This window comes from Arvicanthis niloticus, chromosome 8, assembly GCF_011762505.2.
Source record: "Arvicanthis niloticus isolate mArvNil1 chromosome 8, mArvNil1.pat.X, whole genome shotgun sequence".
Taxonomy (NCBI): domain Eukaryota; kingdom Metazoa; phylum Chordata; class Mammalia; order Rodentia; family Muridae; genus Arvicanthis; species Arvicanthis niloticus.
Window position 1 is genome coordinate 67,089,281 of NC_047665.1, and position 12,028 is coordinate 67,101,308.

A 12,028-nucleotide genomic window follows, 5' to 3' on the forward strand; every position below is an offset into this window, starting at 1 on the left:
GATTCTACCTCCAGTAGAACGACAGGACATCAAGTGAAGGGGGTGGGATTGCCATCCAATCGTCAAACACTCTGACACATATTTGTTCCTGTATAAAAGAACTTCAGGAACAAAAGTGGAGAAGTGATTGAGGGAAAGGTGGTTCAGTGACCTGCCCAAATTGGGATACATCTCAAGGCATGACACTATTACTGATGCTATGGTGTCCTTACAGACAGGTGCTAGCATGGTGGTCTTCTGAAAGGCCCAACAAGCAGCTGACAGAGATAGATGTAGATACGTACACCCAACCATTGGACTGAAATTGGGTACCCCTGTGGTTGAATTAAGGAAAGGCTAGAAGAAGCTGAGGAGGGGGCAACTTCATAGGAAGACCAGCAGTCTCGGCTAGCCTAGACAGCTGAGGCCTCTCAGAAACTGAGCCACCAACGAGGCAGCATACATGAGTAGTTCGAGGCCCCTGACACATATACAGCAGAGGACTGCCTGCTCTGGCCTCAGTGGGAGAAGATGCACCTAACCCTTAAGAAACTTTAGGCCCCAGGGAGTGGGGAGGCCTCATGGGGGGGGGGTGAATCCTCTCAGAGACAGGGGAAGGAAGAATGGGATGAGAAACTGTGGAAGGACAGAATGAGATGGGGCAATGACTTTATTGTAAAATATAAAGTAATAAAAAAGGAAGTTAGATAGAAATAAAGGAAGAAGGGAAGGAAGGAAGGAGGGCGGGAGGGATGGAGGGAGGGAAAGAGAGAGAGAGAGAAAAAAGAAAAAAGAGAAAGCCTTGAGGGGACCTTGTTGCAACCATCTTAGTTAGAAATATAGTACAATGATTTTTGATCAAGTAGTGTCTTTCTTGCTAGATTTGCAGCTTTCCAGTCTTTTCGCTACAAAGACCGACCAGGACTCTTGGATTATTCCAACTATTTGTTTTTCATATTTAATTTGTACAAATGGTGACAAATGAATCCTTTGGCATCCTGCTACTTTGTGATTCCTTATTACCTGATATTCTTAGGTAGCCTACCATCTACTCATTTTCTACATTTTCTTTAGTTTATACAATGTTCTCCATGATCCAATGGTTTTGATTGTTATTAGCAGGAAATCAAGACATTGATAAAATATTTCCCAAACAAAAAGTTATAGTGACTTAATAAGCATAAAATTGATGCATAAATAAATGATTTAGTATCTGTAAAAATCTTTCAAATATGATGAAGATATTAATGAAAAATGCTTTAGTATCGACTATTCAATTATCTAGTGAAACTTTGTATGTGTATATGAAACATAACAGATGAAATCTCTGAGCTAATTTTCTGTTTAACACACAGTTAAAATGTCAAGTGGCTTTATCTTATATGAGTATTTCCCATTACTTTACTAGGTATAGAAAGAAAGATTTGAGTGAGACATAGGCAAACAGCTTGTAATACCCCACATGCAGTACACATGACAAGATAATGAATCCAAAGCTTAAGAAAAGATTAAAATATAGAGAGTAAATGATTTTTCAGTTTTGGGAAATTTAACCAATTATTTATTAATATATCTTTTTTTAAAAACTTTTCTTTAATTATTTCTTTGGAAGTATTGAATTAAAATCTATGAAAACAAATGTTATTCCCATGGTCAGTGATTAGGTGAAATTAGAGAATGCATGTGAATGACATTTATCATACATCTTAGAAAGGACTGAAGTCAAGATGTTAATAAATGTGTAGAGAAACAAAGAATTGGGAACTGAATACATATTCATCCTGTAAATGTGTGTGTGTTGTGAGAGGTATAGGAATTTTTATGAGCTCTATATTAGACTATTTAGCTTCCACAGGGGCAGACTCCACATCTTTTCACCTTTTTATTCATGAATGCAACATTAAAATTATTAATGTGTGAAAACTGGATGTTTTCTAAATCAATAAATGAAGATAGGCATGTAAAAAAGTGCATTTAAAATTTGGCAATTTTTAGGGCTAAGAACTGATGCTGTATTCTATATTTATATTAGAATATATTAGAGTGCTGTTCCATGATATACCATTATGGAAGGTTTACAACATAATTAACTCTCATTTTCTTTTTTTTTTTTAAACCACATACAAATCAAAGTGTCCAAGCCTTTCAGTCTTTTTACTTTTAATAGTAGCCTAGTCATAAGATTTAAGAAATGACTTGTATTATATTGATTAAGGAAATCAGATGACATTTTTGATGTTAGTTGTTGAAAACCCTTTGAGGCTTAGCACATCTCAAGGAGGTTGTATGAGTTATGTAAGTGGATACCTGGGAAAATGTTACAGTTTATACATTAAGACAGGCTTTTACCACTATCCTTGCCTCTGATACTCTTAAGTGTCAGACAGATCCCCTCAGTTTAATCTTTAATTTAATTTATCATCCCTTTGATTCCCAATCACTTCAACACCACTGAGACTCAAAGACTAACCTTGAAAAGAACTTTCTTCATCACCAGAGAGATATGAAATTCCAAATGCAATTCACATGTGAATTTCCATCCCGTTTAATGCAGATATTTCATGAGTCTCTATGGATAAATATATGTTGTTTAGGAAATTGTGTCAATAGTGTTATCGATAAATTGGTAGTTGTGTTGAAAAATTAATTTTACATAAATGGATGCATAGTTCCACCTTCTGTTGTTGCCTCTAATACAGAGAAAGAACAATTGGATCAAGTATCATTTAGCCTCTATCAAATGAAGCATTAAGTGTACACATTAATTCTCCACAGCAAGAGATGATAAATGTCAAACTCCTTTGGATCCTTTCTTCAGATATTTCTTTTTGTAAATTTCACTGTATCCTTAAAATACAAATAAATTATATATTTGACAGCTGTGCATTATAAATTCATATGAGCATCTTGCCTGATTTTCTAGATGCCATTCTATTAAATATGTGTCTATTCCATTATTTAAAACTACCTTCTAAGAACAGATTCTTCTATTCAGGAAGAATAATGAAACAGCAGCCAGGAGTACTGATTATTTGGATGCTAACCATAAATATTTTGTGATATTAATATTTTCTCCTTTGGTAAATATCTATTATCGTGATCTATTAATCATCCTGTCCCTGATTCTCTGCTGCTCTTGTGGTAAAATAGCCTGGAAAAATAAAAAGCAACTTAGAGAGGAAAAGTGTATCCTTTCAGTATCCACTTCAAGGGTACAGTTAGTTCATCCTGAAGGGAAAGTTTAGTAGACAGGGGACATAAAGCAGCTCCTCCTCATGTTTGTGATGAAAAGCAAAGTGCTCTGAACTCATGAAGCTCTCTGTCTTCATTGTCACATTCTAAGATGCAAACAAGGAACAGCGGTGGGTCTCCCAATCTCAATTAAAGCAGTCAAGGTAACTCCCCATAGACACACTAGGAAGCTTTTGATTCCATGCAATTCTTAGGAAAGAGCTGGAACAAAACACTACAGAGCACTGTGCATACGCAAGATCTTCTGATTCTCAGCTGGGTTATTAGCTTAAGGTAGATGTCACTTTTATTTAGTCATTATGGTTATTATATATGTCATGTCACATAACAATTCTAGAAGCATGCATATATCAGTATGCTATACTCCTTGTTGATGATCCTACATTATTTTGAGGAGATATTTGCATGTGTATTTTAAACTGTTTGATTTGAAAACTTATATCCTGAAACTGGTATAGCTGGTTCCCAAATAGTTATAGTTTTGAAAGTAAAAATATTGTGATTATGTAATAATAGGATATTTCAAATCTGACTGACTTGGGCAAGTATTACTTTCCCTCCATGTTCAACTCACTGCAAAGAAATAGCTGATTTTTCTATTCATTGTTCTGCCCCTTCTTTCTCTGTATTAGTGAACTAAGCTCTTAGGAGGAATGTACAACTGGAAAAATTAGATACAATGTTTAAAAAGTAGGGAAGAGGCATCAAGAATTATAAACTCAGTAATTTTATAGTTTCTTTCAGATTGTAGTCAATTTTCAGAATGTTGTATATATGCAATGGTGGATGGATTTATCTAATAAGGACATCATAATGTGACTACTTATGAAAGTACTTAAAACATTTTCATTGCTAATCCACCAGTACTGTTTTGAGAAAAGGTATGGATGAGTTAGTAGTCTGTACTAGAGAAATAAATTACAGCCTGGGTGTTATCATGGTTCCACTGTTTTTTTTTTTAAATGGAACTTTACTAGCTCAAAAGCTTGTGTGCCATGTGGTTTTGCTTCCTAATATTAAGGACTTTGGTTATCTCACTAATGTCAGCTTCTTTCATTTCAGACAGACAAAGGACTTTCAGAAATATGGCAGCAAAGTGAGCCAGAGCCTGGTAATCACTGGCGAAGGGCCACTATCCTATTGGGAAAATTGAGGAATTTTGAGGTCATATTTCAAGGCATCAGAACAAGGGATCTAGGAGGCGGAGCTGCAATTGATGATATTGAATTCACGAACTGCACAACTGGTGAGTCTCTGTGAAGCCTTTCTTGTCTGGAAAGACACTTATAGTATGCCCATTTTCATCCCTGTTGCATGTTTATAAAATGTCCTCTGTCCATGTATTTTGTCTGTATATATGAGTATGTTGAAAAGTACAGTTAAATAACTATAAACTTTAAATTATCTATCAAGAGATAATATCTGTCCAAATTCCATCTGAGTTAGTGTAATAGCATCTCTCACAAATTTTGTATCTAAGAAAGTGCAGCTTACTGTTCTAGATGCCAGAAACCGCAAACCAACATGCCAGCTCATTCAGTGTTTCAGGATAGTACCTTTCTTCTGACTCACATGGCTGAAGGGAAAATTTACTCTCTAAGGCCTTTGCTTGTATACTAATTCCCTGTTGCCAGCTCTATCTTCCTGACCCACTGCCATCCTCCAAAGGCCCTACCTTCTAATAAGATCATTGGAAGTTAGTATAGCAACAGGAAATTTGAATGGGATTTAAATAGTTTAAAAGTTACAATACTTTCTCATTACTTAATTGCAAAAGTAAGTCCACTTCCATACCTTTCCTCTTCTACCATGCAGAAACTTTCTCTTTTAAATTTATTTTCAACATTATATAAAATGTCAATTTTGAGATTTACATATACATCTTTAACATAAATTAACAAAAAATGAGCCAATAAGATTGAAAGTGGATCCTAATGCACGCATGAGAAATAAATTTAAGTCCACATCAAGCAGAACTTGAACTGGAAACTATTCTTGAAAGATTTTTAAACTGTTGTTCCAACATTAGAACTGCCTTCAGATAACAATGTGAAAAAATCCTGTAATCCTTTCTAACATGTCTAAGTGTGAAGTCTAGCTTCAGATTTTCCTTATAGAAGTAACTAGTAAATGTCAAAAATAATTATAAATAAGTTTGTACAGTTTCAGCTTGCAAAATTCTTTTAGAGGAATTCTTTGTTTTGAGGTCCAAAATAGTCCTGTGTGACACACAATGCCAGTTAAAGACACTCCTGTGAGTTTCTGTGCAGACCCAGCTGGCAGATAGGCTCTGGGAAAAAGTAACTAAACCTATGTGTGAATTAATTATAATCTGGCTCTCATATTAAAATATCATTTCATCAAGGGAGTTCAGTTTGCATTTGGGCACAGGTGATGTTATGTTACCTGCCCATTTTATGAGTACTCTGCTTCAAAGTACTCTGGTTCATTATAAACAAATCTCTTAACACCCCTTCCCATTATTCCAGGAAAGGCAGATGCATCTTAGTTGCCTGACATAGCTACAAAAACTGAGGGTTCTCTCTTATGACCTTGGAAGCACATAGCTCTGGCTACCTAAGACATGCCTGATAGGACTTGGAGATATTTAGGAGCTGATTCATCAACAAATAAAAGCACAGTTGCACCAAAATAAAGAGAAGAGAGTCTTCACTATGCTTCATTAAGTAATTTATTAGTAAATTTCTTAGTAATCCATGTGTTAGGATCAAATTTATTTTTTTTAAAAGCCAGAATAATGGTTCTATTATGTAGTTTGTTCAGGCATGCACCACGAAGCATGTGTCTTTTTGAACAATTTAATATAGAAGCAAAAAAACTTATTTATAGCAAAAGACAACAAGATTAATATTCTCCTTTATATCACAGTTCTTCTAAAAGGGCCCATAAACAAATCTCATAGAATTCAACATTAATTCCATTGTATAGGGAAGAAGAAAGAGAATATATACTGAAAAGGAAAGAAATGTCCATCTTTATAGCCTTAAACATTCTTAATTGACAAGGATACTTCATGTTAACCAATTACAATTTAGGAGCATTTGTCACCAGTTCTGCAACAAGACCTTGAGTACTATCTGGTTCTCTGGTTTTTTTGTTTTGTTTGTTTGCTTGCTTTTCTTTGTTTTTGTTTGTTTGTTTTTTGTTTTTGTTTTGCTTAAGACAGATGCCATCTTCACTTTTGTCTTATTTTTGACATAGAAAATAGCAATGATGATGTTTCTGTCTCATACTGTGCATTGGAGGATTTGATTACTAACTCTAAATGAAGCATATAAAGCATATTTGGTGTCTTAATAGTTGTTAGCTTAAAAAGCATATACAAAGAACAGCAAAGATGAAGGAATTGTTTTAGTAGTGAAAAACTCTCTATCAACACCTGCAGTCTGATTCTACTCCAAATTCAAACTCCCATTTCCACATGCTTAGTCAACATCCATTGACTACTGAAGCTGAAGAAAATTCTGTAAGTGATGATGCGTATCTCCTCAGAGCAGGGATACATGTGTGTTCCTTAATGTTAGGGTATATAGGATTTTTATTTTCACATTTCATTGCACCATTCTCGATTTTCACCCCCACCCCACACACACTTTTCATTCCCATGTGTTACTTCTGGATATACTATTTCCATGTCTTCTATGTAAATGACCTTCAAGACACCAATAAATCCAGGTTCCCAGGGTAAAAATCCAATAGGCCTAGCAATCATTACTTTTCTTCTGAAAACTTTAAAAATCCAATTGAGTTATTACTTGTTTCCAGTTTAGAAAAAAAGGAAAGAAAATATTTAGGGGGTTGAATATATTTCTAGAAGGCAATAAAGTCTACTAAGTAGAACAAATTTAATCTATTTCTCTGTAAGTTCAGACTGGCCATTCATATCATTTCTATCAAATAATCTGGACTGAAAAAGGCTGAAATGATTTCAGGAAAAATGCAAGAATTTAGCAGCAAGTTTAGATTTCTTGTATATTGTCTTCACACCTCATCTGAAGAAGAATTTTTCTTTTGTTATAGATGGTCTCACATCTTTCATTTTTCCTCTCAAAGCCTATAATTAAGACTCCTGACTATTCCTGGAAAACATAACTGATCTGAACTGAAAACAGGTGGCATGATTATCATGATTTCAGCCCCTCATCTTCTTTGATTAAAACTGAAATCAGGAGATCTCAAAGCAGTGATTGCTGTGTATAAGGTTCATGAACAAATAAACCTATTCACAGAAACCTGTAGAGTTTGATGTTAAAAATATAACCTCTCTACTTAGTTTAAGTGGTAAATTCTGAATTTTTGCTTAATATGTAAGGGTTACATCATTTTCAAGTAAGTACTAAGGCTGAGGAAAATGATGCAAAGTAGAAAAAGCAAATGTCATACTCTATTGAAATAGCTAGAAAAGACTATTACTTAAAATAATGGACAATTAGAGAGTGTGTGGCAGTTATAATGTAAGTGTAATCAAAGTGAGATTTATAAGTGGAAGGTGAATGGGCTGAAGAACAGAAGAAAGTCTGTCTGTGGGGACTGTTTGTATAAATCTTGATAGAGTATGAAAACTAGAATAGACAGAATTCTTCCTGGTTTTCAGTGATTTTCATTCTGATGGCAGATTAAAGTATTTAAAATAATACCTGCTATTGTACCATTCAGTGGTGATTTGATGTTATAAATGACATGACATGGAAGGTGGTAGAGAATTAATATTCTGATAGGAGTAGTGAGAAATCAACTTGAGAGTCACAGTTGGTCAAGAATAATAAAAGAAGAAGTCACAGTGATGACATCTACAAAAAGAAGCAGCCTGGCCTGGAGACAAGATGGGCAGATTTATTAAGATTGAGGGAGCAGGGTAAGTGTAGAGAAATAGTTATGGTTTCATGGTATATAGAATTTTGTCATTAAAAAACAGCAATGCTTTCTATCAATAAAGGGACTCTCCCATAAAGGGGATTAAGTGAGGAAATGGTAGACTGAGATTTTTAAGTGTAAATTTGGCTCTGTAGAAGATTGAACAAATCCCATAAATTTTGTCTCCATTTACTCTTGAAAATAAAAATAGGATTTACCCTATGGGAGAGGTGTGAAGATATAACAAATCAATACATACCATGTGCATTCAACATTAATGTGCATTCAAGATTAATGTCAACTACTCCACAAATGTTAAATGATTGGCACTATTACTATTATAATAATCACAATTTTTTTTAAAAAATCCCCACAAATTCTGAAAATATGGTTACATATAAATTACTGTGTATATCAGCCAGATTGGTTGTTTCTCTAATACCTAATGGTAGCTGGCTACTCCTAAAAATCACAGTTATTACTGAGAGGAAAAAACCAGGAGGTGATTTCTCTCATAGCTAGTGTGAAACAATTACCAAATTATCTTAGTCTAGTGAAACAGGTCAGTTATGTGATGAATTTGAGGAAAACAATGTATTACAGCATAAGATGATAGGAGCAAAGCCTACCGTTCATGGCAAACTGGGCCAACAAGGTCAGGGAAAATCTATCCATTACTGACAGTTTCATTCCAACTACATGATGTTCACCAATTGTTCCATAGCTAACAGTCCTGGAGATGGAGCTGAACTCTGATTTCTTTCTCTTGGGAAATAGGGACACTTTTGGCAACAGTATACAAGGATACTTGAGAAACAAGAGATGGAGCCTGGGATGCCCCAGACTTTCTCTCTTACTTTAGCATGATGCTTTCTCAGCATCTTCTTTAGCTATTACCAGAGCTGGTTGCAAGGAAGTGGGGAGAATAGGGATGTACTATAACCACCAAGGATTCTCTCCTACAGAAACTTGGTGAAAGACTTCAAAACTCTCAAAGGGAAATGTGGTATCAGACATATCAATGTTCCCAGCAGAGGCATGATTTGTAATATTAGTTCATGTCTTTCAAAGTAATGCAAATCCAAATTTAGTTTCTGTTAATATTCAGGTAATTCTTATTATAGTTGCTCTATCTTTGAAAAAAGAAAAATTTCTAGTAAAAAAGACAGATGCCAAAATTTAACCCAAGCAAAATCCAGGTCAGATTTTGTTCTTGCTGATGGTCATGATAGAATAGATGTTCTCGAGATAGGGTTTTGATATGTAAGCTAGTCTTGAACCTACTGCTACTAATTAATAAACACCATGTTGTTTTAACTTATTGCTGTGTGTTATAGAGACAGGACGTTTTTCAGTAAATATTTCAACCATGTCTCTTCTTCAGATAGAGAAAGCCATGTGAATAATATCCTACCAGCTGTTGCAAAATTTATTATGTGTAACTGGAGAAAGAAAACTTTGAAATCTTGGTTGCAAACTCCATTGGTAGAGATTCATTTTACTCAAATTGTTTTATTTCAAATACAGCTATTTTTTTTAGATGTTGCCTTTGTATTAGAGAAGACCTCATGTCATAGTCAAGATCCATAGTCACTAGTCTCGCTCAGTTTACAGATCCTCCTTAGTCAGTTTGTTTTGGATATAAAGAAATGAGTGAATAACCCTGATTTTCAAAACATATGGGTTAAGTTTAAGTAAAATATAACTTGACCAATCCTATAGAAATTCAACGCAATTTCTTGAGTAGCATAGGAAGATAATATTTGTAATTATAAAGTCATTACATACATAGAGTAGTGTTCAATAGTGAGCTGGTCAGCATTATGATCTGGTATATAAACACATTACTGTTTATAAAGTGCTATTCTAAAGATTGTTGTTGCTTAATTAATGAATAAGGAAATTACATATGAGTAATTAACCCTTTATAGATATATTCAGTGCAAAGATGTCAGTGCAGAGTAACTTAGATTTAGAATATAATTGTCTGTGTTACGAAAGGTTTAAGCATCCCCAGTTCTACACTATGAGGAGAGATTCAGGGTGCACACAGATGATACTAATAAAATTCTGAACTAAGAGACTGAGCTGGCCCTGGTGACATTATTGGCAGTGGTGCCATCCTCTGCTTTTCCAGCTGGATTTGGTTTGAGACAGGAAACAAGGGTCGAACATTGTCATTGTTCATTTTTAGACTTAGAGCCATACTTTTTACTTCATCGAAAATCAGAAAATAATTATTAAGTCTGGCCAAGATCCATATTGTAAACAGAGGACTATAAGATTGAGTTCAGTGTATCTTTGATCAGCTATTTTAAATTAAAACAAAATCAAGGCCATGGATAGGTCTAATTAGTTTAATATTGTTTTCAAGTAAACCATTTGTGGCATACTGAGAAAATATCAGATAATGCTTTATTTTTCAACTGAGAAAAATTAGCATTTTAATGTCAAAAGGTCTATGATTGAATATATAATTTATGAATATCACAAACATAAATGGAATATTATAATTAATGTTAGTATATTTGATGATAATAAAAGCCCAATGATAATACTTAGTTATTTGTGAGATTAAGGAAAAATAATTACTTGAGAAGATATTTTAGTAAGGCTTAAATAGTCCTTGAAATAGCCCTAGGTTCAAATGAAGGCCCTGTAAATCTGAATGCTAACATTATCTTCAGATCATATAATTTCTAATTAGAAACTGTTCTAATTCTAATGAACTGCACCACACATTACTAAATCAGTATGACCATTACATAGACAACAGAGTTTTTCAACTTTTTTAGACTATATTTTATTCAAAATATTAATTTTTTAGTAGAATTTTCACTTTATACTTACACATTTTTAATTTCTCATTATTTGATTGTAAGATGTCCTCTTCAGACCTGAAGTATTTGTACCAATGAGTACAATGTAGAAGAAATATAAACTTGGGGTGTACTTTAAAACTAAAGTTTACATCACTGTACCACATAAAATGAAGCAAGTTACAATGAAATCTCTTTGTATTTATGCATATGCTTATATTAAGTCAGATCTATAATTCACATTTTTTGGCTATTCCATGTTATGGGATATGTGTGTGTGTGTGTGTGTGTGTGTGTGTGTGTGTGTGTAAGTATACATATATACATATATACATTCAAATTCTTTAAAATAACAAATACCTTATTTTATTAAATAAATATGAAATGTAAAAATTTCAAAAAAAAAGGCTTATGGAATTATAGGTTTGGGACAAACTGCTACAATCAAAGGAAACAAAGTCATACAATATAACTATTAACACATTATTAAAAATGCTAAGATGATTAAAGTCTTAAATTACCAATGTTTTAAAAAACTTCAGCAAATTTATTACTATAGAAAGAAAGGGAGGTGTTGAGGAAGAGTTTTGTTGAGTAGTAATATAAGATTGGGTTAAAGATGTGGAATTACAGACTACAGGTTTGTCGTCTCCCAAAGACTAGGAAACAGAGTCTAGAGATTGTTTCAGCTGATAAAAACAATTGAAGACTTGAGTTTAGATCCCCAGAAACTATAAAAAGGTAATAGTATAATACACCAAACATCTATAATCCCAATGCACCCTTAGGGAATGGGAAACAGAGACAGGGTAATCTCAAGATGTTCAGGATCAACTTCCTGCGGTGTATGACAGCAAAGTGACACTGTTTCAAGCAAAGTGGAAAGACAAGGGCAAATAGAGGCTGTCTTCTGATCTCTACACATGTGGTAGCACATGCATGTCCTTACTAACACATTACACACACACACACTTGCCCTCACTCACTAAAAATAAGAACTAGAGTATCATGCAAATAAATAATATTTGTGCAATATAGCAAGTAGTGTAAGAGAGCAAGTGACACAGGGAAAGCACAAACTCACCAGATCTATATTGCTTTGT

General features: G+C 34.0%; 1 protein-coding gene across 1 annotated transcript in view; it reads left to right on the forward strand.

Annotated features, from left to right (window-relative positions):
• Malrd1 (MAM and LDL receptor class A domain containing 1) overlaps positions 1–12,028 on the forward strand; it is a 665,455-nt gene that overhangs the window by 444,856 nt on the left and 208,571 nt on the right. Inside the window, exon 28 of the mRNA XM_034509650.2 lies at positions 4,294–4,477. Coding sequence (XP_034365541.1) covers positions 4,294–4,477 — 184 coding nt within the window. The remainder of the gene's footprint in view (positions 1–4,293; positions 4,478–12,028) is intronic.